Consider the following 27,710-nt stretch of genomic DNA (forward strand, 5'->3'; position numbering starts at 1 on the left):
AGAACCTCCCTCCTGTGCAAAAAGATTGGACAATCCTGAAAGTGAAAGTGAGACTATACTCCAGTTTCTTTAACACACAACTGCAGAAATATAAATTAAGCTTAAACCTAAAACTTAAAAGCTATAGCTTATGCCTAACATACACAAATGCAAACATAAATTACTTAAAACTATTTCTATTTCCTAATAATTCACAGCCAGTTTATTACAAGTGGTGGCTTTTCATCTCTTTTTCCTTATCTAAATGGTGACATTATCTGCAAGTATGGAGTTGTCATCCACATAATGGATGTTGATGACATCCTGATCTATCCCTCTTAGCTCTGTTCTTTCAGATTGTTTGGTCAACATCCAATCTTGGGTGAGCCCTAACTTCTTGCAACTGAACACTGGGAAGAATACAGCCACTAGTTTGACCCCACCCCCATCACAAAGGTCACATCCTTACCACAGACTCAATACCTCACCTCAGTCACCGTCTTAGACTAGACCTTCTAGTTACAAACTCGCCATCCTGTTCGATCCAAAGTTGAGATTTCAATTCACAGCTTCTTCTGCACAAAGACCCACTTTTACATCCATAGTATTAACTATCTCCTCCACTTTCTCAGCCCACCTGCTGCTGAAATCCTTATTCATGTTTTTGCCACTCCAGGATCAATTTAAGCTTTGCTTTCATCCTCATCAAAAACTTTACTGCCTATATGCGATCTTATACCATGTCCTGTACACTGCTTATTTGCCTGATCAATGTTAATTCCTTCACTGATCAGTCTGTAATATGGTCTGGAGAAGCATTCACTTCCAAACTAAGCTTTCATCCCAAACGGTATTATGTGATATGTTTAATTCTGTTAACATATGTGGAGTGTGTCAAACCCATAAAATCAAGTGCAAAGCCATTGAATTACTTTGCATGCTGTTACTTTATTCGTGAGTAATACAAGCTCACATCTTATATGATACAAAATAGTAAGAAGTCTTACAACACCAAGTTAAGTCCAACATGTTTGTTTCAAACATTAGCTTTCGGAGCACTGCTCCTTCCTCAGTTGAAGGAGCAGTGCTCCGAAAGCTTGTGTTTGAAACAAACCTGTTGGACTTTAACCTGGTGTTGTAAGACTTCTTACTGTGCTCACCCCAGTCCAACGCAGGCATCTCCACATCATGATACAAAATGGAAGGAAAAGAACTAAAATAAATTGCACTGGCTTAACTTGTAGTCATATGAAAATTTATGCCAAAGCTAAAAGATCATGAGACAGACAATAGTGGATAATGTACTGTCTACACAAAACAATTTCTGCAGATAATAGCATATATTCTTATTCAACCATTAAAATTAGTTTCCAACTCAATATGGCTACCTGTTCCAACATTGAAGGCTTCCGATGTAGTAATCCCACACGATGCTACGTGCACAAGATTCTATACAAGATTTATTGTGGACCAGGGTTTAGGGAACCAAAGTATATCATGGAGTTCACCTGACCTACAACTTTTGATAGATTTTGGTTATGAGGAGCACAAGGGCCCGCTTTCCATGTGTTATGCAACAGAGATCTTAAGTATTTTTAAACAAAACAATGTTTATTCTATGAAACCAGTTAACATTTTATAAACACACAATAAAACATCTTGGGCGGCATTCTCCCCTACCCGGCGTGATGGGGGGGGTACCGGCGTAGGGGAGTGGCGCCAACCACTCCGGCGTCGGGCCTCCCCAAAAGTGGGGATTTCTCCGCACCTTTGGGGGCTAGGCCCGATCCGGAGCGGTTGGCACCACGCCGACTGGCGCCAAAACCGGCACCAGTGGCCTTTCAGGCCCGCCGCCCGGGCTGGCCGAAAGGCCTTCGCCGGTTCGCGCAGGTGGTGACGTCAGCGGCAGCTGACGTCACCACCGCCGCATGCGAGCTGGGGGATTCTCTTCCGCTTCCGCCATGGCGGAGGCCGTGGCGGCGGAGAAAGAGTGCCCCCAAGGCACTGGCCCGACCGCCGAACGCGGGGCCCCGATCGCGGGCCTGGCCACCATGGGGGGACCCCCCGGGGTCTGATCGCCTCGCGCCCCCCCCAGGACCCCGGGGGCCAGGTCGCGCCGCCGATCACGCCGCCACCAGAGATGGTTCAAATCTCGGCGGCGGGAGAGGCCTTCCAGCGGCGGGACTTCGGCCCATCACGGGCCGGAGAATCGCCGCAGGAGCCTCGCCGATCGGCGCGGACGTCACGCTGATCGGCGGGATTTTCGGTGGCCCCAGGCAATTCTCCGACCCTGCCGGGGGTCGGAGAATTTCGCCTCTCATCAACTACCAAAACAAATATCCCCCCAAAGATACTAGGCGGAATTCTCCGCTCCCGGAAAAGTCAGGAGGCCGTCGTGAACTCGGCCGAGTTTCACGGCGGCCTTGGAGGCCGCTCCTCGCCCCCTATTCTCCCCTCCCGGCGGGGCTAGGAGCGGTGCTCCGTAACTCTCGGCCGCGGAGGCGCCGCGCCGAGAATGACGCGGCCGGCGCACCTAATGACGTCAGCCGCGCATGCGCAGGTTAGCCGGCTCCAACCGCACATGTGCGGCTGACATCACGACACTGACAGCACGAACCTGTGCATGCACGTTGGCCGTCTTTCCCCTCAGCCGCCCCGCAAGACGTGGCGGCTTGATCTTGCGGGCGGCGGAGGGGAAATAGTGTGTCCGATTGAGACGCCGGCCCGACGATCGGTGGGCACCGATCGCGGGCCTGTCTCCTCCCGAGCACAGTCGTGGTGCTCATTCCCCACCAGGCCCCCTACAAGCCCCAAACGGGCATCTCCACACCCGTTTCACGATGGCAGCGACCAGGTGTGGTTGCCGCCGTCATGAAACGGTCGCGAATGGCAGGCCGCTCGGCCCATCCGGGTTGGAGAATCGCCGGTTGCCGTGAAAAACGGCGGGCGGCGATGAGCATGAGCCGGGGGGGGGGGGAAATCGCGGGGGGTGCGAGGGGGGGGGGGGGGGGCGTGAATTTTGTCAGGCCCACGCGATTCTCCCACGCGGCGTGGGGACCGGAGAATCGCGGCCACAGTACTCTATAGGGAACCCTAAGTAACTTTCCTAACCACTTCCATAAGCCAAACACCCTTTTTCCCTACAAAACAGTAGGTTTGCGTTCCATACAAAAACAGGTATTACTGTGAAGTTATCACATGGTCTGGAGATATTCTTTAGCATGCCGAGAGAGAGAAACCAAAATACACCTTCCTGGATTGAATGCAGCTACCCAACTGAAAACAAAATAAAAAAGAACTCAGAGCCACAAAGCAGCGTCCAGCTCAAAACGAAAGTAAAAGACAGAATCACAGCCCAGCTCCACCCACACAATGACATCACTGCAGCCATTTGATAAAACACCCTTTTCGTAAAGGGACCCTCACATGACAGATTTAATTCAACTGGGAAATCATATAGAGCCTTGAAGTCAATGATTTATGTGTAACTCTAGTTAGGGTCTTGCTATTTCATGGTGTTAGTCAAGGTTACCCAACCAGTAGGCCCTTTAACTTCTCATTCCTCCCAGTATATACATATTCATTGTCCCATGAACAACTCACAATTCCACCAAATTTGGGCTCTTTAACTTTGATCACTGTGCTGCCAATTGTTAATATGCAGCATGATCAAGTGACTTGGGTTTGAAATACGGACTGTCAATGGACGAACACAGATGGTTTGCATGTTTGAAATGTTAGAATCAGACACTAGCATCATTACGACCGATTTTCCAGCACTGATATCCATCACTCCAAGCACTAAAGTGACAATAAATGTTTGATTGCACAGCGATGAAACATTGCTGTCGACTTTGATTAAGTAATAAACATTCAATATATTTAACAACACTGTTATCTTGCCTTTCTTTTCCGGCAGCACAATCATGACAAGGCATGCTGCACCTGCCAAAAGAAGGAATCCTGCTAGTGTCCGTCTGCGGCCTGACCTAATGGAAGAGCAGGGGCAATAATGAGCGACAACAAAAAGAGAGTTCGGACATCTTTGTGCCATAGCACAACATTTTTTTCTGACTTTTCGGTGAAACACTGATAGCTGATTTTATTAATTGCATCTTCTACACTTACAGATACACAAATAAAATAATTCTTCTATTCATAAGAAGGCTGAATAAACAAAAAATAGATATACTTTTGTCTCATTCATACTTGACTATTAAAATTTCAAACATCCAGAATGTTGGGAAAGCACAAATGGGAAATTATTTTCTTTTTTCCAATTTATAAGACCAGTGGTTTCACACAAATATTTCACACAAAACCAAATTGTTAACTGCCTATGCTAACAGATTGTTATTAAATAAGGGTACCAGGCCTACTTGATTGAAAATATATATATTATCAAATCACATATCGAAAATTTATCATAAGCATTTCAAAACCAAGAATTATTCTGAATTGCTATGCAATCAGGGCACACCCATTTTGTTCTCCATCAGGATTCCATGTACAGCAGAATCAGTTAAATTATTTTTGACTCTGTTGGGTGAGGGGAGGACTGAGAGCAAGAAAAACATTGTGAACTTGCTTAATTTACAGTTTGGGAACTTTTAGCATCTAGGTGAACTAACTGATCCAGACAGGGTTTCAAATTAGCAATTTACCCAAAAGACAGCACATTCGCCAATTTTGCATACCTCAATGCTACAAAAATGTCTTTCTATGTTAAATTTAGGAGTAGGGGTTGAATGCACTATTATCTGATTCAAAAGGGGAGATGGTGCTGCCAATGGAGCCAAGCACAGTTTCGGAGTTAAACTCTTGAACTCAGCAGTCACTAGTCTAAGCAAATATTCAATAATTTTACCACCAAGAAATGATACAGCCTGCTTTCGGGACATTAGTGTGAAAAAGGTTGTGTGGCTATGCATTTAAAATGGTTGCCAGCAGGGACCTCAGAGCGTGTTAGAAGTTTTGAGTGAAATGGACACACTCTGTAAATGGGAAACACCATCAACATTATAGTCAATTCAATTGCTGATAGACTGGGAATCTATATCAATGAATGTCAATGCGAAACAGGAAATAATTTCAGAAATTGAGACAAGCTGCAAATAATTAAGGAAGTACAAGATTTTGTGAAGATATTTGCAAAGATATAACTACTGTGGCTGCAACAGCAGATCAAAGGCTAGGAGTCCTACCGTGAGTAACTCACCTCCTGACTCCCCAAAGCCTGTCCACCATCTACAAGGTACACGTCAGAGATACTCTCCATTTGCCTGATGAGTGCAGCACCAACACTCAAGAAGTTTTTCACCATCTAGGACAAAGCAGTCCACTTGGTTGCTACCTTTTCCACAAACATCCAATTCCTCCACCACCGATGAACAGCGGCCAGTGTGTTCCATACTCAAGATGCACTGCAGGAACTCACCAAGGTTCCTTTGGCTGCACATTCCAAATGCACAACTGTTACCATCTAGAACAGGGGTGGGCCCGCGGGCCGTAGTTTGCCCACCCCTGATCTAGAAGGACAAAGGCGGAAGATACCTGGGAACATCACTACCTGGGAGTTCCCTTTCAAGTTATCCACTACCTTGTCATAGAAATATATCACCGTTACTTCGCTGTCCCTGTGTCAAAATCCTGGATTTCCTTCACCAAGAGCACTGTGGGTGTAGCTACATCTCAGGGATTCAAGAAGAAAACTTACCACCACCCTTTCAAGGGCAACTCAAGTTGGCAATAAATGTTTGCCTAGCCAGCGACACCCACATCCCGTGAACGAATTAAGAAAAATATAGACTGGAGAAAGGATTTGTCAACTCACCAAGTGCAGTTCATGAGAAAGTAACAGAGAGGATATGAAGGCAACTCAGCTAATCCAGATAGTGCTATGTTTAGATACAGATTACCACCCATGTTTCCAACATTTAGAGTCAGACCATAATACACAAGACTGCATATGAACCTAATAGGAAAGAAAAGAGACAAGGATATTATTTAGAAGTTCAAGTCAAATGTTCCTGGTTTTATTTCCTAAGCTAGACACATGGGAACATCACCATAGAACATTCCCCTCCAAGCCACTCACCATCCTGACTTGGAACTATATTACCATTCCTTCACTGGGTGTTCTTGTACACCAGTCAATTAAAGGGGAGAGACTGGTGCAGCAAGCAATTAGGAAGGCAAATGGTATGTTGGCCTTCAATGCAAGAGGATTTGAGTTCAAAAGTAGAGATGTTTTACTGCAGCTATACAGGGCCTTAGTGAGACCACACCTGGAGTACCGTGTGCAGTTTTGGTCTCCCTACCCAGAAAGGGTATATTTGCCAAAGTGGGAATGCAGTGGAGATTCACTAGGCTGATACCGGAGTTGGAGGGATTGTTCTATTAGGAGAGATTGGTTCAACTGGGCCTGTATTCACTAAAGCTTAGAAGGATTAGAGAAGATCTGACTTAAATTAATAAAATTCTAACAGGGCTGGACAGACTAGGTGAAGGAAGGATGTTTTCTCTTGTTAGGGAATCTAGAACCAGCAGACAGTCTCAGGATATGGGGTAGACCATTTAGGACTGAGATGAGGAAACATTTCTTCACTAAAAAGGTAGTAAACTTGTGGAATTCTCTACTACAGGAGGCTGTGGAGGCTAAGTTACTGAATGCACTCAAGAAAGAGATGGATTTTTTTTAGATTTTAATGACATCAAGGGATATGGCGAGAAAGCAGGAATATACCAGTGTATATGTGATGGTTTTCTGGACCAATAGGTTGAGAAACCAATTTGAGAGTAGGCCATCCTAGACTGGGTACTGTGTAATGAGAATGGAATTATTGCCAATCTAGTGCGAGACTCCTTGGAGATAAGGGACCATAATACGATAGAATTTTTCAGCAAGATAGAGTGTGAAGTAGTTCATTCTGAGATTAGGGGCGCGATTCTCTCTCTCCCCCCCCCCCACGCCATGAATCGGCGCTCGCCGTTTTTTTACAGCAAGCAGCGATTCTCCGAGGCTGATGGGCCGAGCGGCCAGGCCTTCGCGCCCGTTTCAACACGGCAGCAAACACACATGCTCGCTGCCGTCGTGAAACGGGCGCCAGATGCCCGTTTGGGGCATCTGGGGGCCCGATTGGCATGGCAGTACCATGGCCATGCCAAGGGGGGCATAGGCCCACGATCAGTGCGATATGGTAGATAGGGAAACATTACTTAAAGGGATAACAGTGGATAGACAAGGGCAAACATTCACGGAGCGCATGGGCTAACTGCAACTATTGTTTATTCCTGTCCGACACAAAAGTAAAACTGGAAAGGTGATCAAGAATGAGGACACAAATCAGATACCAGAAATGTTGGAGAGCACCGTGTTAGTGAGTGGGAGAAACTGAAAGAGATGGTAGCACAGTAGTTAGCACTGTTGCCTCACAGCGCCAGGATCCCGGGTTCAATTCCAGCCTTGGGTGGCTGTCTGCGTGGAGTTTGCACATTTTCCCCGGGTCATTGTGGGTTTCCTCCAGGTGCTCCAGTTTCCTCCCATATTTCAAAGATGTGCAGGTTAGATAGATTGGCCATGCTAAATTGCCCCTTAGTGTCCAGGGATGTATAGGTTAGGTTAAATGAGTTATTGGGATCGGGCAGATAAGTGGTTTTGGGTGGAGTGCTCATTCAGACGATCGGTGTGGACTCGTTGGGCCAAATGACATCCTTTGCACTGTAGGGATTCTACGATTTTCTGAATATTGTAGAGAAATGATGTTGGAGAAATTGAGGGGATTGAAGGCTGATAAATCCCCAGGGCCTGATAACCTACATTCCAGAGTATTTAAGGAAGTGGCTCTAGAAATAGTGGCTGCATCGGTGGTCATCTTCCAGGATTCTATAGACTCTGAAACAGTTCCTGCTGATTGGAGGGTAGCTAACGTAACTCCACTATTAAAAATGGGAGCTAGGGAGAAAACAGGGAATTATAAACCATAAGCCTGATGTCAGTAGTGGGGAAAATTCTAGAATCCATTATCAATGATTTTATAGCAGGGCACTTAGAAAATAGTGGCAGGACCGGACAGAGTCAGCATGGATTTATGAAGGGAACATCGTGCTTGACAAATCTACTGCAATTCTTTGAGGGTGTAACTGGTAGAGTTGACGAGGGAGAGCCAGTGGATGTGGTAAATTTGGACATTCAGAAGACCTTTGACAAAGAGATTAGTGTGCAAAATTAAAGTGCAAGGGAATTGAGGTAGTGTATTGAGATGGATAGAAAACTGGTCGGCAGACAGGAAACAAAGAGTAGGAATTAACGGGTCTTTTTCAAATTGGCAGGCAGTGACTAGTGGGATATCACAGGGATCAGTGCTAGGACTCCAGCTATTCACAATATATATTAATGATTTAGATGAGGGAACAAAATGTAATATCTCCAAATTTGCAGATGACACCAAGTTGTATGGGAGAGTGAGCTGTGAGGAGGATGCAGAGATCCTTCAGTGTGATTAGGACAAGTTGAGTGAATGGGCAAACGAATGGCAGATGCAGTATAATTTGGAGATATGTGAGGTTATCCACTTTGGTAGCAAAAACTAGAATACAAACTATTATCTGAATGGCAACAAATTAGGAGAGGGGATGTGCAACGAGACCTGGGTGTCCTCGTACGCCAGTCACTGAAAGTAAGCATGCAGGCCAGCGGCACGATAGCACAGTGGTTAGCACTCTTGCTTCACAGCGCCAAGGACCCAGGTTTGATTCCCAGCTTCGGTCGCTGTCTATGCGGTGTCTGGTCTGCACGTTCTCCCCGTGTCTGCATGGGTTTCCACCGGGTGCTCCGGTTTCCTCCCACAAATCTTAAAAGACGTACTATTAGGTGATGTGGACATTCTGAATTCTCCCTCAAGTGTATCGAACAGGCGCCATAATATGGTGATTAGGGGATTTTCACAGTAACTTCATTGCAGTGTTAATATAAGACTACTTGTGACAATAAAAAAGATTATTATTATTACTACAGGAGGCGGTAAAGGCGGCAAATGATACAATGGCCTTCATGGCAACAGGATTCTAATCCAGGAGCAGGGATGTCTTGCTGCAATTATACAGGGTCTTGGCGAAGCCACACCTGGAATATTGTGTGTAGTTTTAGTCTCTTTATCTGAGGAAGGATATTCTTGCTATAGAGGGAGTGCAGCAAAGGTTTACCAGAATGATTTCTGGGATGGCGGGACTGACGTACAAGGACAGATCGAATCAGTTAGGTTTGTATTCGCTGGAGTTCAGAAGAATGAGGGGGGATTTCATAGAAACCTATAAAATTCTAACAGGGCTAGACAGAGTAGATGCAGGAAGGATGTTTCCGATGGTGGGTGTGTCCAGAACCAGGGGGTCACAGTCTGAAGATATGGGGTAGACCATTTAGGACATAGAGAAATTTCTTCATTCAGAGAGTGGTTAGTTTTTGGAATTCATTACCACAGGAAGTAATTGAAGCCAAAACATTGCATGTTTTCAAGACAAAGTTAGATATAGCACATGTGGCGAAGGGGATCAAAGGATGTGGGGGGACAAGTAGTATTAGGCTGTTGAGTTGGATCATCAGCCATGATCATAATGATTGGCAGAGCTGGTTCGAAGGGCCAAATGGCCTCCTCCTGCTCCTTTCTTCTCTGTTTCTATGGCATTGAGATTGAGGCACAGTCATGATGATATTGAATCATGGAGCAGGCTCAAAGGGCTGAATGGCCTACTCCTGTTACTAGTTTTTATGTAATTTTATGCGTGCTGAATTTCTAATCTCAGCTGCACTGAACAACAGATTCCAGGATCAGAGGAAAAGTGTCGTGGGTAAAGAACATAGAATATACCTGACCATTCTCAAGTTTCACTGCAGCCCGACTGTGTAGTGTTTGGTCCCAAACAGATTAAAAGATACGCCACATGCAATAAACAGCACAAAAACAAACCATTTGGCCCACCAGTCCATGTTTCCGTTCGTGCTCCACGCAAACGTCCCCCCATCTTTCCTCATTTACCTATCAGTATAACCCTCTATCCCCTTCTCCTTCATATGCCTATCTACCCTTCCCTTAAATGCATCAATACTTTTTGCCCCAACCACTCCATATACCTCCATGCACAACTATAAAGCATAAAACAGATACAAAAAAAATTGCCACATACCACACATACATCATTATCAATGTCCTCCCCAAGAGAAGACGATGGTGAAAAAGGTCAAGGACACAGGCAGAGTGGTCACAATCGTGGACAACTGGTGGCTTCAATGTCACTGTACCCTTCGTCTGACCATGTTTCTTAGCAAACTTCTCAAGAATATCTTTTGCTTCACTCCACCGCCCTTGAGCATACAGCCAATGTGGAGATTCTGGAATAAAACTACAAACGGGCAGTAACAATACGATATTTTAAAATTAAATATTAGTAACAGCTCAAATAGATGCACACAGATTTCTAATTATGCACCCATTTTAACCAGGTACGTAATTAAAAATTAAACAAAATAGAAAAGATACATCTGATCTTCAACTGAAATTCAATTAAAATAAATATTTTTGTTGATGAAGGAAAACTTTCCAGTCAAAGCCATTAGTATATATGCAAATTGAATGTACTTGCACTACTGTGGCCAATTATTGCTTGGTAACAAGTTAAAACACTTCATGGATGTACATATTACAACACAGAGAATTGAAAAGTAAAAGTAATTTACAAACAATCCTGCTCAGAGTGCTCTGCCGATTTTGTCAAGAATAACACCAAATTTTATGGCTACAATCAAAAGATAGGTTTACCATAAAAATTGTGGCCAGTGCAGAATGAATCAACATTTTTTCAGCATCTATGAACTTGTGTCACAGATTTGGGTTTTTACTTAGGTTTCTTTATGCTCTATGCCAAAGGCCTCCCATTAGACAAAGCTCTCTTCTGTAGAATCAAAATGTACTTCCTCATGCCCAACATGTAACAATTCAATGACCATGTGATATCTATTAATATAGTAAGTCTAGGTGATTAGGTTCCTTTATGCTCTTTGCCAAAGGCCTCCTGTTAGACAAAGCTCTCTTCTGTAGAATCAAATTGTATTTCCTCATGCCCAATATGGAACAATTACAATTCTATGACCATATCTATTAATAGACTAAGTCTAAGTGTTTAAGAGAAGCCCTTCTGATTAAGGTTTGTCAAAGTTCTTTTTATTGATCTTGTATCTGTAAAAATTGCATCGCTGGAAGGAGAAATTCACAATATTCATACTAGTGTGGAAGATTGGAAATATTGGGTAGATTTTGATATTTGCTTAAAGTGTATCTACTTTACTTTTCCCTGCAGCATGTAGTAATTGATAGTACAATACCGAATAAGAATTCTGTTCTCTTAAAAATACTTCTTTATACTTCAATAATCTCGTAATTGGAAGTGTTTGCTTCTGGAATGTTACAGCTCATGGCAGAGGATATTAATCACAATAGCAGAGCCAGAACACTAGTTTTAACATAAGCAGTTAAAAATGTGCATTAAGGATGCACTGTGGTTGGAAATTACCGAGCAACTCTTGATCATAGTACATAAAATGGTATTTCAATTAGTGATTAAGGGGTCTTATCAGGTTGACAAGTGCAGAATGTCTGGGAGTTGTTTTTACATTGATGGTAGTGATATTAGAAATAAAGTACCCCAGATCATACCATTCAGTTGGGGACCAGTAACTTTTTGGTTAAAGTAGACAAAGCTTGATATTCAAAACAGTTGCTAAGAGAATAAATCTACAAGATTCCAAAAATAAATTTCCCTATACAAGGTCAGAAAAATAAAACAATTTACAATATCTATCTTGTACATTCAGGATTAACATAAGGTACATGTGAATTAACAGGCAAACTGTGATTGAATACCACACATGACAGATTACACAAATCTCTCATAAACCCAGCCAGATGTCAGTAAACACTGAGTCAACGAGACAATCTCTCTCACAAGGTGTTCCAGTCTTCACTTCCAAAAATCTCAGCTTAGAATACTATTCAAATGTTGCTCCAACTCAAACGACATCAACATCGACCCACCTCAGGATCTCAATCATGTCCCCAGAGATTCCATTCCCTTGGATTCCAGAGTCTGCACTGAGCACCAACTCGAACACAACTTTAGCTCTTCAGCTGCACTGGGTAGAACACTACAGCTCCAAAGGGTTACCTTTGCCCCAACGGCCCGCAGCATGGAGTCACCGATCTTTTGATGCCTTCTTTGATTGCCAGGCTTCTCCTCACCACAAAGTCTGCTAAAGCACCTCTTTTTCTGTTTGCTGTCTCTGCTCCTTTCTTTTGAACTTGGATCTCTCCATGTGCTTTGTCTGGGACTCCTCTTTTGGGACGTCTTCCTGTCCCCTGCCTGGGACTCTTCTCTGAGTAGGGCACCCACTCCTGGTCACATACTAAGGTTTTCACATTATTTCTTTCCTTTAACCTCTTCAGACAGGCACTCTGAGAACTCCAAAATGCTGCCCTGCGCATACACAGTCCCCTCCCAGTCCAAACATGTGCAGAAACACCTGAGGCATGCTGGGATTGTAGATCCCAGCGTATAAGATGATTCATGTTTCTCATGTCAAAAAGCTAGGTTCAAGCTGAAAGTTGAAATACTGCTGATCAAGTAATTGTGCTGGAACATGGGAATTTGGTTCAGTGAAAAACTTGTGCTATAATGGGAGGAGGAATCCACTCCAAGGATGACCAAATGTGCCACAGAACAGGCAACAGGGACCGCGCTAATCTTGAGAAGCATGTCTCAGAATGGATCTTCCAGCATCACCACCACATATGGCACTTGAGTGACTAAAACAAACCCGGAGTCCAGCAAAGAAAGAAAATTCAGAGCATCAGCTAGTTGGCGTGGCCATTTTATGGAACAAGAATGTCTATGTTGCGACGGAAGACCAAGATTGCTTCGAGACTGCCAAAATGCCTCAATGCCAAAATGACCAGTTTCCAACAATTCATCATCAGACAGCAGCAAAAACATTAGTGCCTGTTATGTCACATCGGCAAAATGGATGAAACACTCATGAATTTCAATACGCCCAGCAGCCTAACTGTGGAGTGGAAAGGTCTGAAAGCAGTTCTGGTGAAAACCACAGGACCTGAGAAGACAAGAGTCATAATGGTACTAGCCTGCATGGCTGACATGACAAAATTAAAACTGATAATTTTTAAATGTAAAACCATGCCGAAAATCAAGTTCCTGCATGTCCATAAAAGATTGGATGAATGAGGATGGAGCGAGGATGTGGATCAATAATGTGTGAAATAGCCATCCCATAGGCCTATATGAAGAATGCAGCTTGTTAGTGTGGGAGGTTCAGATGCCGTATAACTGATGAGATCAAGAGGCACATGCAAGGTATAACATCAACATTGTAGCTTTACTCAGGTCCATAGTTGAACTTTTGATGTGTGCCTCAACAAGCCAACATGGAATAGGTGTATGGTTGATACAGAAAATCCTTCCCAAAGGAGTGTAAATATGGTTGCTCCCTCGCTTGATATTTTGTAGTTTTGTCATCAAATTGTGGGATGTTATTAACGCATAAAATACTATCAGATCATTTCTAAAGATGTGGGATATCTAATTGACCGTATGGAGAGGAAGCTAATTGGTTGTGGAGCATTGATACTGAAACTGAAAGTGCCAAATCTGATACAATGATGCCATTGGGTGCCACGGTGGCCAGCACTGTTGTTTCACAGCGCCAAGGACCCAGGTTCGATTCCCAGCTTGGGTCACTGTCTGCACGGAGTCTGCATGTTCGCCCAGTATCTGTGTGGGTTTCCTCCAGGTGCTCCAGTTTCCTCCCACAAATCCCGAAAGACGTGCTTGTTAGGTGAATTGGACATTCAGAATTCTCCCTCAGTGTACCCAAAGAGGTGTCGGAATATGGTGACTGGGACTTGGGGGGGGGGGGGGGGGGATTTTCATAGTAACTTCATTGCAATGTTAATGTAAGCCTACTTGTATACTTGTATCACTAATAACGATTCTTATTATTATTAGCCAAAGAACACAGAATGAATTTAATGAATTATTTGTTTTGGATCTTGGGAGACCTCCCCTCTCCTCTCCCCGCAGGGACCCCTGTGATAGGGAGACCCCCCTTACCCCACAGGGACCCCTGCGATAAGGTAACACTCCCTACCCCACAGACTCCTGTGATAAGGTAACACCCCCTCCCTCCCCACACTGATAGGGAGACACCCCTCCCCACAGGGACTCCTATGATAGGGAGACCCCCCCTTACCCCACAGGGACTCCTGTGATAGGGAGACCCCCATAACCCACAGGGACCCCTGTGATAGGGAGAACCCCCTACCCCACAGGGACCCCTGTGATAGGGAGAACCCCCTACCTCACTGGGACCCCTGTGATAGGGAGCCCCCTCCTTCCCCACACTGTGATAGGGAGACCCCCATACCCCACAGAGACCCCTGTGATAGGGAGAACCCCCTTCCCCACAGGGACTCCTGTGATAGGGAGAACACCCTACCCCACTGGGACCCCTGTGATAGGGAGATCGCCCCCTACCCAACATGGGCCCCTGTGACAGGGAGAACCCCCCTACCCCACAGGGACTCCTGTGATAGGGAGAACATCCTCCCACAGGGACCCCTATTATAGGGACCACCCCCCACAGAGACCCCTGTGATAGGGAGACCCCCTCCCCATAGGAACCCCTATGATCGGGAGACTCCCCTCCCCACAGGGACCCCTATTATAGGAAGCACCCCCACAGGGACCCCTGTGATAGGGAGACCCCCTCCCCATAGGAACCCCTATGATCGGGAGACCCCCCTACCCCACAGGGACCCCTGTGATAGGGAGACCCCCCTAACCCACAGGGTGTTGGTCATGGAGAGAGGGGGCAGTGGGAGTTGGAAGTACAGACAGGGGGTTGGATTGGTCATGCTAAATTGCCCTCAATGTCCAAAAGGTTAGGTGGGGTTATGGGGTTACAGGGATAAGGTGAAGGAGCGGGCCTTGATTGGGTGTTTATTCAGGGGGTCCATGTAGACTTGATGGGCCGAATGGTCTCCTTCTGCACTGCAGGTATTCTATGATTCTTTCTATGAGCGCAGCTGTGACCTGCTTCTGGTTTCCATAGCTCTCTAGTAATGGTCTGTGATTAACAGCTTCTACAAACCATCTGCAGCTTTGATACATTCATCTCCGTTCAAAGTTCAGCGGCTTAAGTGATAAAATTCCCAATTTTATAAACACTGACCAAATGAAAGAGAGGTAAGTGAATTCCAATCACTCAAGGGGGTCCCTTTAGTACAGGGTCTCCCCCTATTACAGGGGTCCCTGTGGGGGAGGGGGTGTCTCCCTATTACAGGGGTCCCTGTAGGGGTGGGGTCTCACTATTACAGGGGTCTCTGTGGAGGGAGGGGGTCTCCCTATTACAGGGGTCCCCGTGGGGGGAGGGAGTCTACCTATTACAGGGGTCCCTGTGGGGGGAGGTCTCCCTATTACAGGGGTCCCTGTGGGGGCAGGGGGTCTCCCTATTACAGGGGTCCCTGTGGGGGGAGGGGGTCTCCATATTACAGGGTTCCCTGTGGGGGGAGGGGGTCCCTGTGGGTAGGGAGGTTAGGAGAGAGAGTGGGGAGTCTGGTAGAGAATGTATGGGCAGGCAGTGCATTGTTTGGGGGGGGGGGGGGGGTTGCCCGCTGATGGGCTCAGAGCCTCTCTGGTGGAGACCATAAGTGATCCGCGCCCATGTGATTCCCGGCCGCAGGGACTGGAGAATCACGGGAGGCTGGAGCATAAGGTCCGCTAAATAAATGCGAATGGGTCATTAAAATCCCGTTTGCCTTCATTTGCATGCTCCCGCTTGCATGTGGCGTGGACCTCTCGTTTCTGGGGCGCGTTGCAGCATCACTTTCGGATGAGCGCCAATTCTCCCTGATGCTCATTTCTCCGTCCCATTGGGGAATGCATTCCGGGCGTCCCCTGGTGACCATATTAGTCGATACCTATTTTAAGAAGAATTTTTCTCGGCTTCAAAAGTCACATTTTCTGCCACAATCTATGGTATTGGAATTTTAGCCATGTGGTTGAATTGTAGATTTAGATACAACTGATATCTCTGAACTTTGGTTGGGACATTTAAACATGAGCAGAGCATGCAGCCCCTCATCTATCTATGTTATAGTATGTTGGTGATGGATCTATAATGAACCTAAATGGTACTGGGAATTCTGAAAGGGTTGGGTGGATCGTAAAAAGATGGCACTGGTAACGTCACCAAGTAAGCAGGCAAAGTGGTATTGCTGCAGCTGGATCATGTAGTAGATCTAAAGGTGGTACTTTGATTGCTTTAGATAATGATACTTGAACAAGTTTACACCATAGTTCAGTTCAAGTCCAAAGATGTATAGGTTAGGTGGATTGGCTATGCTAAATTGCCCCTAGGATGAGTTATGGGGTGTTGCTCGTTCTGAGTAAGTGTGTTTAACACTCCTCCAGCAGAGGAAGTCAGAACGAACAACATTTAGTGGCGACTCTGGTGGGACATTGCATTCTTTTGCAAAATGGCCTAATTGACCACAGTTGTAGCATTTCTGCGACTTCTGTGGAGGGCTGTTCTTCCCTTCGTTTACCCATGCGGGGTTTTGGTGCGCTCTCACTGCCTGAATATCCGCTGCAGCCTGAGCTTCCTCTGGGGTCTTTAGCTTAACTTTGCCCTGAACAGATTGTTCCCAAGCGCGGGACAATCTTTTCAGAACCCATTTCTCATTATGGGCCTCTTCTGAGGGGTCAGAACTATTGCAAGCATTCTGTCCTGCATCTGTGGCATGGGAGATTATGGTGCGGGTCCATTTAACCATGTGGTCTCGGTTTAAATGCGCGCGGTCTAATTCGCTAGAAACTGCAGTGAAATGGATCCACAGCCTTCCTGCGAATGCTGTGGGGTGCTCTGTCCTCTTTTGCCTACATTTATTTAGGCCTTCAACTGGGTCTCCTCTATTATATCCTATCGCATCTAAAATGGATGTATGCATCTCTTCGAGGGTGCCTCCTCCAACGTTCTGTGGGTCGGGGAGGGCTGCAACTACTGATGGGTCTAAACTCAAAACAGTGAGCTTAACCTGCTCTCTTTCATCCAGGCCGTACATGGTAGCCTGCTGTTTTACCTTAGCGAAAAATTGGTGGGGGTTTGCGGTGGGGAGAAACGGAGTGATTTTCTCACACGCGTCCCTGAGTTGGGTTACAGTTAAGGGGGTGGTGTAGGTGATGTCGGGTGCGCCGTCTGTGGTTGCCTTTCTTTGGGTGGTGACTGGGTTCATAGGTGCGGGTGCTATCTGATCTGTGGGGGGTTGGGGTGCTTTCCTCTTTTGTTGCGCTTCTGGCGCACATGTTCCCTGAACATAGCGCTGCGCTGTCTCGCTCAGTTCCTGCCAATCTGGGGCATTCTCCTCATCTAACTGTAAGGTGCTTTGGAACCCATTCTGCACTGAAAGCAACGATTGCAGCTCCGCAATCTGCTTCCTGCATTTTGCATGGTCTACTGTGCTCTGTCTTTGCTCAGTGGTGGCAGCATGGAGTGCTCTTAAAGCTACATTTAGGTCAGAGCATTACCTCTGCAATGCCTCTACCTGCTTTTCTGACTCTTCTCGTATCAGGACTGCACGTTGCACATCTTGATAGGCTTTTTCATATTGGGTCTGGGAACTGCTCAGATGGGCTAGACACGACTGATGTGCCCTCTTGGCATCATCTACCTCTCTACCCTTCTCTGCCAGCTTCCCTCTTAGCTCGAGGTTTTCCTTTTCGATGTCCCTGACATCCACTTTACTCATTCTGTTTTGTTCCTCTAACTCTGCTCGGAGCGTCCGAACGACCTCCTCAGTGCCTCGCAATTGTGCCAAACAGGACACGATTGCCATCGACTTGCGTGCTTTACTAAGATTTTTCTTATGAATTTGAGAGAGGTTCTCCCACCAAGTATGTCCTATACTCCCGGGCCCTGTCTCCTCATTCATACTAAACTCATTCCAAAGGGGCCGTCCTTTCCCTTTTAGATACTTGCGTAGTTCCAGCTCCCACACGGGACACTGGCCTACTCTGCTACTGCTGGTCGCTGCGACCACGAACTGCTCTGGGTTCATGAGGCGTTCCATTGCCTGCATGGCCATTTCCTCCTTCTGTCTTAATTTGGAGCAGGGGATGTTCAGGTAATGTTTTAAAAGACGGGTAAGGCTTTTGCTATGTTCCGCTTAAAAAACTACCGACAGTTTGTCGCAACAAAAATCTCTCAGGTTAACCTTACAACCCTGTTAGTTACGCATGCACAAAACACACTTCCGAATTATCGTTATTGATTTGAACTCCTTGAACACTTGTGATATTTCCTTTTTCCCAATTAGATTTCCAATTCAAATTTCTGGGTTCTCTCGGTGTGGGGGGGGGCCACTTCTAGTCGAGTCCCGTCAGAGTTCGCCACTAAATGTTGCTCGTTCTGAGTAAGTGTGTTTAACACTCCTCCAGCAGAGGAAGTGTGCTTAACACTCGCTTGGCTCTGTTTCTCGTTTCTATGCTCTGGAGTCGCCAGGTGCCGTAAGAGACACCGTCACAAGTACCAAGGTCAAGTTCAAAGCAATAAAGTTATACACCAATTAGTAAGTCCAATCAGTTAGAGTTTATTATAACAATTATAATAAATACTCATGCACACGCTAAAGACTAACTTACTTCTACCATTAAACGACTAATACTTATCTAAGAAGGAACAGGCAAGCTCAGGGAACAAGGCCTTCGTTCCGATCTGGTCTGCAACTTCTTGTTACTACCGGTCGGCACGTGTATAAGTAATGCCTGGGTCAAGGTAGCGATCGTCGTTTGGCGCTTACTTATCGATGGCTGCTGCTCGACGGCTGGTGTAAAAGACAGGAGTCTGGAGGCTGGAGTCGGAGGCCGGAGACAGGAGACCGAACCATGTGCGGGACATTCTTTTATAGGTCCCAGGAGGTCCGTGCCCCTTGGGGCGGGCTTCCTCACCTGCTGGGGATCGATTGGGCCTTTTCCCAATCGATATGATTTGAACCCCCCCTATCCTAGGGTCGTTCCTTGATGGCTGGGGCGGTTCTTAGGACTCATTGTCCTGGTTTCGCTGGCTCCATCGTGTCTGCTTCGCTTTTGAAAGTATCGATTGATACTTGAGTGTATCTATTGTGCCCGGGATTGTCCCGGTATCACCTCATTAGTATGTAAACTGTTTTCCCATTTACAGCGCTGCCTGAACTCTGCAGCTGTCGGGAAACCGGTTTTTGCAAGTGTCTCAATGCTGACTGCTTCTGCAAGCTGTTTGCTCTTTACTATGTCCGTTTTTCCCTGTATTCTTTGCAGTCTTCCATTTTGTGTTACTGGTGTCCATCTTAGATGGCTACAGGGGATAGGGTGGGGGATTGGGCTTCAGTAGGGTGTTCTTTCAAAGAGTCGGTGCAGACTCAATGGGCCACATGGCCTCCTTATGGTCTGTAGGAATCAATGATTCTATGAAATAAGTTGTGTATCCAATAATTTACTTTTAAACTGAGGTCATTTAAAATAAATTGTGACAGCTAGTGAGCAGAGTAAGATTCTACAAACACCAAGAGACATGAATGATAAGATTTGGCACATGGAAAGTTAATCTGAAAAACGTGCTAAATGGGATTATGATTGAAGAATTGGAGCAGAAGAGAAATCTTGGGGTTTTAGTGAACAGGTCATTAAAACCATCAGCACAGTGTTCCAAACTATTCAAAAATAACTTTGGGATACATAGCAAAGGATATCACCAATAAATCCAAAGATATCATTTCAAAACTATATTTGGCGCTAGTACGACTACATTGAAATGTTACAGTAGTTTTGGTCTGTGTGTTTCAGAAAGGATATCCAGTTATTACAGGAAGTATGGAGAACAATTGTGCAGTTGTAGCAGTTATATAGTGAAGGATTGACTGCTTGGTCTTCTCTCTCCTGAAAAGCATAGACCACAAAGGGAGCTGGTAAAATAATTAAAATAGTGACTCCCCAGATGAAGTTTGGTGGTTACAAGAGTTACTGAGCCGGGGGGGGGGGGGGGGGGAAAGAGAGAGAGAGAGAGAGAGAGAGAGAGAGAGAGAGAGAGAGAGAGAGAGAGAGAGAGAGAGAGAGAGAGAGAGAGAGGAGAGAGAGGAGTGTTTAAACTGAAATTTTAAAAAACTTTTCTGCATCAAGAATCAAGCCTCAAATGTCTGCCCATAGACTATACCAAGCCATTAGGAAAAAAAGGAGGATTTAAAGAGACCTCACAGTTGTTTGCATAGTCCAGCTCCAGGCAACCATTGCTGCGTTGAAATTCGCAACTCCAACATGGTGGGAGGGGAACCCAATACAAGAGGTCCCAGTTTAAAGTTACTATAGGGTTCAGATGGATGACATCCAAACAGGTATTTGGTGTGTATAAAACTTAAATAATAGGGAATATATTTTTAAAACTAAGCACAACAAAGTAGGAAATACAGGAAGAACTTCATGTTTCCCACAAACTAACAGGATTTGTGGAAAAGCTTTCTAGCATAGGATGAATAATAATTATGGAAATACCTCTTCAGCCAAAAATAGTGAAAGGCTCTGAAGGGATAAGAAAAAGATAAATGAATAAGTTAATTGATGAGCTGGTGAATAGGTTTTACATTCCTTACCAAACGTATAATGCCCATGCCAATAGGAAAGCTTTCATAATAGCTATTTGAAGACAAGGAATATACAACATATATTAGAGCTAACATGCAGCAAGGCTTGGGTGACAGAGTTAAGTTATCTGCACCATTAAATCTGTTCAAATACAATCAATCACATGATGAAACTAGAGCTAGCCTTTTAAATTGAATTTTAATAAGTGGTATGTAGATATTATACTATTACTACATAATTGGGTCACCAGCAAACGCCGTAGGCAAGATTCATTCCATTAAATTTCAAGGGAGATTAGCTACATTATTTGGAAGTGGTGAATAAGAGGAGAAAATCAAAGAGAAACGGTTCCAAAATAACTTGGTATTGATGTCAAATGTAGCCAATTTCATAAAATAGCATCCTTTAAAACTTTCAGCTGGAACCAAATGTCCTTAATCCACTTTAATAAATGGAAATTATTTTGTTTTATTTACAAGACACTCTTTCAAAGAAAAAATTATTTTAGGCTTAGACATTTCTCAAAAATATTGACAGGGAACATGAAGCAGAAAGAAAAAATATGCACACTTTCTCCAGTACTTTAAAATAAATGGAATTTTAAAAAGGTACTTTCAATAAATTATTTTGTAATATAGTAAGATTTATAAACAAGCAGACATTTTCCTCAATTAAATGTGAAGAAAAACAAAAAGATTCTAATGTTTTGAAAGCTGTACCAGCTCTGCAACAGCCAAGAGCTCGCAGGCCGTATACTGCTGTTGGGTTGGAGTAGTTCCAATAACTCCTGAAGACTGTCAGCTAAAAATATTGTGGCAGGGAGAGGGGGATTTCCCCCCCCCCCCCCCCCCATTTACAGTGGGCGGGAAAGTCAGTGGGGGCAGAGAATCAAACAGGATCCTTTTTTTTTAAATTCAGATCGGTCTGCCAGATCTTCCACTTTTTTTAAAATAAAAGTGCTGAAACATTTGGTGGAAAAAGCTGACGGGCTGCCCCCCACATTTCCCAACCTGGGACACTTTGAAAAGAAAATCATAAAATCCCAACCTCTAACTTTATTGCAACACGCGTAGCTACGAGAACACTCCCTTACATTAGTTTCTCCTAGACTCTCGGATCACGTGTATGTCACTTACATGACATCACAAACTATTACAGTTAACCCTTAATAGGACTTAGTCAAGTGTACTCCACCATAGCACATCTCCCCCAAAATCTCGGTTCAGACTTCAAAGTTCTCGGACATTCCTGCTAGTCATTCTGAACATGTCAGTGTTTTGAAGTCTCATAGGAAATGTAGCCTCTTGTTGCTCTCTTTAGTAAATGTTCTTTCTTTCTTCAAGTTTCCTTCCTGTGCTTGCTCCTTCCTCCATTCTTCTGACACTTCCAACTTCTCTTACACCTTTTCTACTTCTCTAGTCCAGGGTTTTTCAAACTCAGGGTCACAACCTAGGTCAGTCGCCGGCAGGGAGGGAGGGTCGCGGAGCGATTGGTTGTGGCGTTCCCGATTGTGGGAAGTAGTCCCCAACGGCCACAACTGGCATTTAAGAATCCCGGCCATGGGCAGTCCTCAATTGGTGCGGTGTTTGTGGGGGCGGGCAGCACGAGGCTGAGCTGTATGATCGTTACCGCCAGGCATGGTTTGTCAGTGAGGAATACTGACCAAACAAGGCCAGTCAATACAGCGGACACGTCAGACATGAGGGCACCACGGTAGCACGGTAGTTAGCACTGTTGCCTCACAGCACCAGCATCGCAGGTTCGATTCCTGGCATGGGTCACTGTCTTTGTGGAGTCTGCAGGTTCTCCCCGTGCCTGTGGGGGTTTCCTCCGGGTGCTTTGGTTTCCTCCCACAAGTCCCCAAAGACCTGCTGGTAGGGCGAATTGGACATTCTGAATTCTCCCTCTGTGTACCCGTACAGGCGCTGGAATGTGGCAACTAGGGGATTTTCACAGTAACTTGTGACAATAAAGATTATTATTATTATTACTACATGTCAAGACTGGAAGAAACCTACAGTCATCACTTTGTGCCCCACTCTCTGGAAACCAAGAATTCAGTGCTTTTGGTGAGAATGGAGAAGATTACTTGGATGTTGAGATACTGCAATGCAGTGGAACCAGTAAGAAATATTATGACATTGTATGTGTTTGACAAGTTACTTTATCGCGTGTAAAGTCATAGTTTGTAAAGTAGAAACAAGACTGTACTTTTTTCCATACTTGCTTAAATTTCTAAAGTAACGGGAATATATTTAAAATAAAGTTTGTGTGTAAATGTAAGAATGCACATGTTCAATTGAAATTGTTTTAATTTTCAGTAGTAAAACGTCATAATCTTGGAAAAATGAGGTATTGGAAATTAAATTTCAAGATAAAAAAAAGGCCGTTCGCATGATCAAGTCTTTCTGTCAGAGGCAGTGGCACAGAGGTCACACACCAGACATATCAGTGTTTTGGGCGTGAAATCATGGAGAGATTCCTCCATTTTGTAGCTGCCCACAAGCAGGCAATGGACTGTGTGAAGAATTGAAGATGGATTGTTTTGAAATAAGGATGAGAAGGCCAGAATCTCCATAGAATCCCTCCAGAGCAGAGAGGCCATTCAGCCCATCGAGTCTGCATTAACCCTTCGAATGAGCACTCAATCCATGTCCACTGCGCACTATCCCCGTATCCCCCTAACCTAACCTGCGCATCTGTAGACATTAAAACGTCAATTATCATGGCCAATCCACCTAACCTACACTACTTTGGACTGTGGGAGGAAACCGGAGCACCCGGAGGAAACCCATGCAGACACGGGGAGAAAGAGGAAACTGCAGACAGTCACCCGAGGCTGGAATCAAACCCGGGTCCCTGGCGCAGTGAGACAGCAGTGCTAACCACTGTGCCACCCCTTACAACTGAATCTGCTGGAGAGAGCTTCTCAGGAAATTCCACAGCAGGACAAAGCAGTGCTGGTGTGAACTGTATCCCGAGCTCCAGGGCCTCTGGTGAACAAACAGTAAAGATAAAGCTGAAATCGGGCATAGTAGAAAGATAATTTATTGAGGTATGTATGGCTTTAATTATGCCAATGCAAAACCAGATGCAAAACGCTTGTGTGTTATCTGCCGGGACCTACTGGCAAATAAGAGTTTAAAACCCAAAAATCTTCGAAAGGCATGGCGAGTTTGAGGACAAACCTCCTGATCTTTTTCAAAGGATGCAGCGAGGACTTAAATAGTCAGCTGGCGTCTTTCACAGAAATGTAACATTGAATGATGAAGCAAATGAGATCGCGAAGACCAAGCAGGCTCACCTGCCGCATTAAAGGTAAGCAATAATGGTGTGTCACAAATGTCAGCGTGGATCCCAAAGGTCTGCCGGTTGATAAAAGTGGGTCCTGGGAAAAAAAAGTTTGAAAGCACTGCTCTAGTCTACTGCTCTGGATGCTATTAAACAGAATTCCAACTGGTAGATGTTTTAGGATTACCTGCTTCACGCTCTTTCTTTCATTAATGAAGATTACAGCCTCTCTGGTCTCCGACTTTCACTCTGTTCTCTATGTCAAAGATCTGATAATGTTCTTGCTCCGTGATGGCCAGCATAGTGTTTCATTTGTTTACTTTGCTAAGTTTCCTCTCTTTTTCATACTTTCTTAAAGTCTGTGGGCGGGATTCTCCGTCAGCTGACGCGGAAATCAGGAGAGGCGTTTGGGTGGAGAATCAGTCTTGACTGCAAAATCATGGGCGCCGGGCTCACACCAAATTGTAATTCTCCAGTGCCTCGACAATGACGTCAATGCGTTCCACTCTGCATGTACAGTAAATGCCGTTTGCATATCATTAGCAGGCCTGATGCAATATTCACCTCACCCCTCCGCTATACCACCCTCATCCCAACCAGCTGCCACACGTCAGCAGAGCAGCACGCAATGCCCACAGAATCCCCTACAGTGGGGGAACTGAAGGGGGGCAGAGGAGTGTACTGATGGCATGGGCAGCGCCAGCCGACGGTAGCCCAGCAGCACGAATAGGCATCAGAGCCAGAGGGCCCCATGGTGCCAAGCGGGGCCATTGGTACAGAGGGAGGGGAAATGCAGGGGCAGGGTACCCAGTGCCAAACAGGGTCACTATATAGTTCGTGGGACCTGGTTGGGCACCCGGGGGGTGGGGGGCATGCTAACATTTCAGCCTTTCACTCCCACGTAGACAATGGATGTTGGAATTCAACCAGCAATGGTGGCCTTCCTCTGCAGTGCATCACCCAGGATTGCACTGCAGCTGTACGAGCTGGAGCTGCTAGAGGAGGGTGCTGCAGTAGTGGAGCCTGCTCCAGATAAACTTGAGCAAGCTGGCAAGCTAGAATCAAATTGTATTTCCTCATGCCCAATATGGAACAATTACAATTCTATGACCATATCTATTAATAGACTAAGTCTAAGTGTTTAAGAGAAGCCCTTCTGATTAAGGTTTGTCAAAGTTCTTTTTATTGATCTTGTATCTGTAAAAATTGCATCGCTGGAAGGAGAAATTCACAATATTCATACTAGTGTGGAAGATTGGAAATATTGGGTAGATTTTGATATTTGCTTAAAGTGTATCTACTTTACTTTTCCCTGCAGCATGTAGTAATTGATAGTACAATACCGAATAAGAATTCTGTTCTCTTAAAAATACTTCTTTATACTTCAATAATCTCGTAATTGGAAGTGTTTGCTTCTGGAATGTTACAGCTCATGGCAGAGGATATTAATCACAATAGCAGAGCCAGAACACTAGTTTTAACATAAGCAGTTAAAAATGTGCATTAAGGATGCACTGTGGTTGGAAATTACCGAGCAACTCTTGATCATAGTACATAAAATGGTATTTCAATTAGTGATTAAGGGGTCTTATCAGGTTGACAAGTGCAGAATGTCTGGGAGTTGTTTTTACATTGATGGTAGTGATATTAGAAATAAAGTACCCCAGATCATACCATTCAGTTGGGGACCAGTAACTTTTTGGTTAAAGTAGACAAAGCTTGATATTCAAAACAGTTGCTAAGAGAATAAATCTACAAGATTCCAAAAATAAATTTCCCTATACAAGGTCAGAAAAATAAAACAATTTACAATATCTATCTTGTACATTCAGGATTAACATAAGGTACATGTGAATTAACAGGCAAACTGTGATTGAATACCACACATGACAGATTACACAAATCTCTCATAAACCCAGCCAGATGTCAGTAAACACTGAGTCAACGAGACAATCTCTCTCACAAGGTGTTCCAGTCTTCACTTCCAAAAATCTCAGCTTAGAATACTATTCAAATGTTGCTCCAACTCAAACGACATCAACATCGACCCACCTCAGGATCTCAATCATGTCCCCAGAGATTCCATTCCCTTGGATTCCAGAGTCTGCACTGAGCACCAACTCGAACACAACTTTAGCTCTTCAGCTGCACTGGGTAGAACACTACAGCTCCAAAGGGTTACCTTTGCCCCAACGGCCCGCAGCATGGAGTCACCGATCTTTTGATGCCTTCTTTGATTGCCAGGCTTCTCCTCACCACAAAGTCTGCTAAAGCACCTCTTTTTCTGTTTGCTGTCTCTGCTCCTTTCTTTTGAACTTGGATCTCTCCATGTGCTTTGTCTGGGACTCCTCTTTTGGGACGTCTTCCTGTCCCCTGCCTGGGACTCTTCTCTGAGTAGGGCACCCACTCCTGGTCACATACTAAGGTTTTCACATTATTTCTTTCCTTTAACCTCTTCAGACAGGCACTCTGAGAACTCCAAAATGCTGCCCTGCGCATACACAGTCCCCTCCCAGTCCAAACATGTGCAGAAACACCTGAGGCATGCTGGGATTGTAGATCCCAGCGTATAAGATGATTCATGTTTCTCATGTCAAAAAGCTAGGTTCAAGCTGAAAGTTGAAATACTGCTGATCAAGTAATTGTGCTGGAACATGGGAATTTGGTTCAGTGAAAAACTTGTGCTATAATGGGAGGAGGAATCCACTCCAAGGATGACCAAATGTGCCACAGAACAGGCAACAGGGACCGCGCTAATCTTGAGAAGCATGTCTCAGAATGGATCTTCCAGCATCACCACCACATATGGCACTTGAGTGACTAAAACAAACCCGGAGTCCAGCAAAGAAAGAAAATTCAGAGCATCAGCTAGTTGGCGTGGCCATTTTATGGAACAAGAATGTCTATGTTGCGACGGAAGACCAAGATTGCTTCGAGACTGCCAAAATGCCTCAATGCCAAAATGACCAGTTTCCAACAATTCATCATCAGACAGCAGCAAAAACATTAGTGCCTGTTATGTCACATCGGCAAAATGGATGAAACACTCATGAATTTCAATACGCCCAGCAGCCTAACTGTGGAGTGGAAAGGTCTGAAAGCAGTTCTGGTGAAAACCACAGGACCTGAGAAGACAAGAGTCATAATGGTACTAGCCTGCATGGCTGACATGACAAAATTAAAACTGATAATTTTTAAATGTAAAACCATGCCGAAAATCAAGTTCCTGCATGTCCATAAAAGATTGGATGAATGAGGATGGAGCGAGGATGTGGATCAATAATGTGTGAAATAGCCATCCCATAGGCCTATATGAAGAATGCAGCTTGTTAGTGTGGGAGGTTCAGATGCCGTATAACTGATGAGATCAAGAGGCACATGCAAGGTATAACATCAACATTGTAGCTTTACTCAGGTCCATAGTTGAACTTTTGATGTGTGCCTCAACAAGCCAACATGGAATAGGTGTATGGTTGATACAGAAAATCCTTCCCAAAGGAGTGTAAATATGGTTGCTCCCTCGCTTGATATTTTGTAGTTTTGTCATCAAATTGTGGGATGTTATTAACGCATAAAATACTATCAGATCATTTCTAAAGATGTGGGATATCTAATTGACCGTATGGAGAGGAAGCTAATTGGTTGTGGAGCATTGATACTGAAACTGAAAGTGCCAAATCTGATACAATGATGCCATTGGGTGCCAC

At 44.8% G+C, this 27,710-nt stretch overlaps 1 protein-coding gene across 4 annotated transcripts in view; it reads right to left on the minus strand.

Annotated features, from left to right (window-relative positions):
* LOC119968972 (solute carrier family 22 member 15-like) overlaps positions 1–27,710 on the minus strand; it is a 126,319-nt gene that overhangs the window by 68,109 nt on the left and 30,500 nt on the right. For all 4 annotated transcript variants that reach the window (XR_005461272.1, XM_038802036.1, XM_038802037.1 and 1 more), the window contains 3 exons: positions 10,162–10,377; positions 5,813–5,953; positions 3,883–3,968 (listed from right to left, as the gene is read on the minus strand). Coding sequence is in view for 3 of the 4 variants with exons in the window: in XM_038802036.1 (XP_038657964.1) it covers positions 3,883–3,968; positions 5,813–5,953; positions 10,162–10,377 (443 nt within the window). In the remaining variant the exon portion in view is untranslated. The remainder of the gene's footprint in view (positions 1–3,882; positions 3,969–5,812; positions 5,954–10,161; positions 10,378–27,710) is intronic.

The sequence above is a fragment of the Scyliorhinus canicula genome, chromosome 7, assembly GCF_902713615.1.
Source record: "Scyliorhinus canicula chromosome 7, sScyCan1.1, whole genome shotgun sequence".
NCBI lineage: Eukaryota > Metazoa > Chordata > Chondrichthyes > Carcharhiniformes > Scyliorhinidae > Scyliorhinus > Scyliorhinus canicula.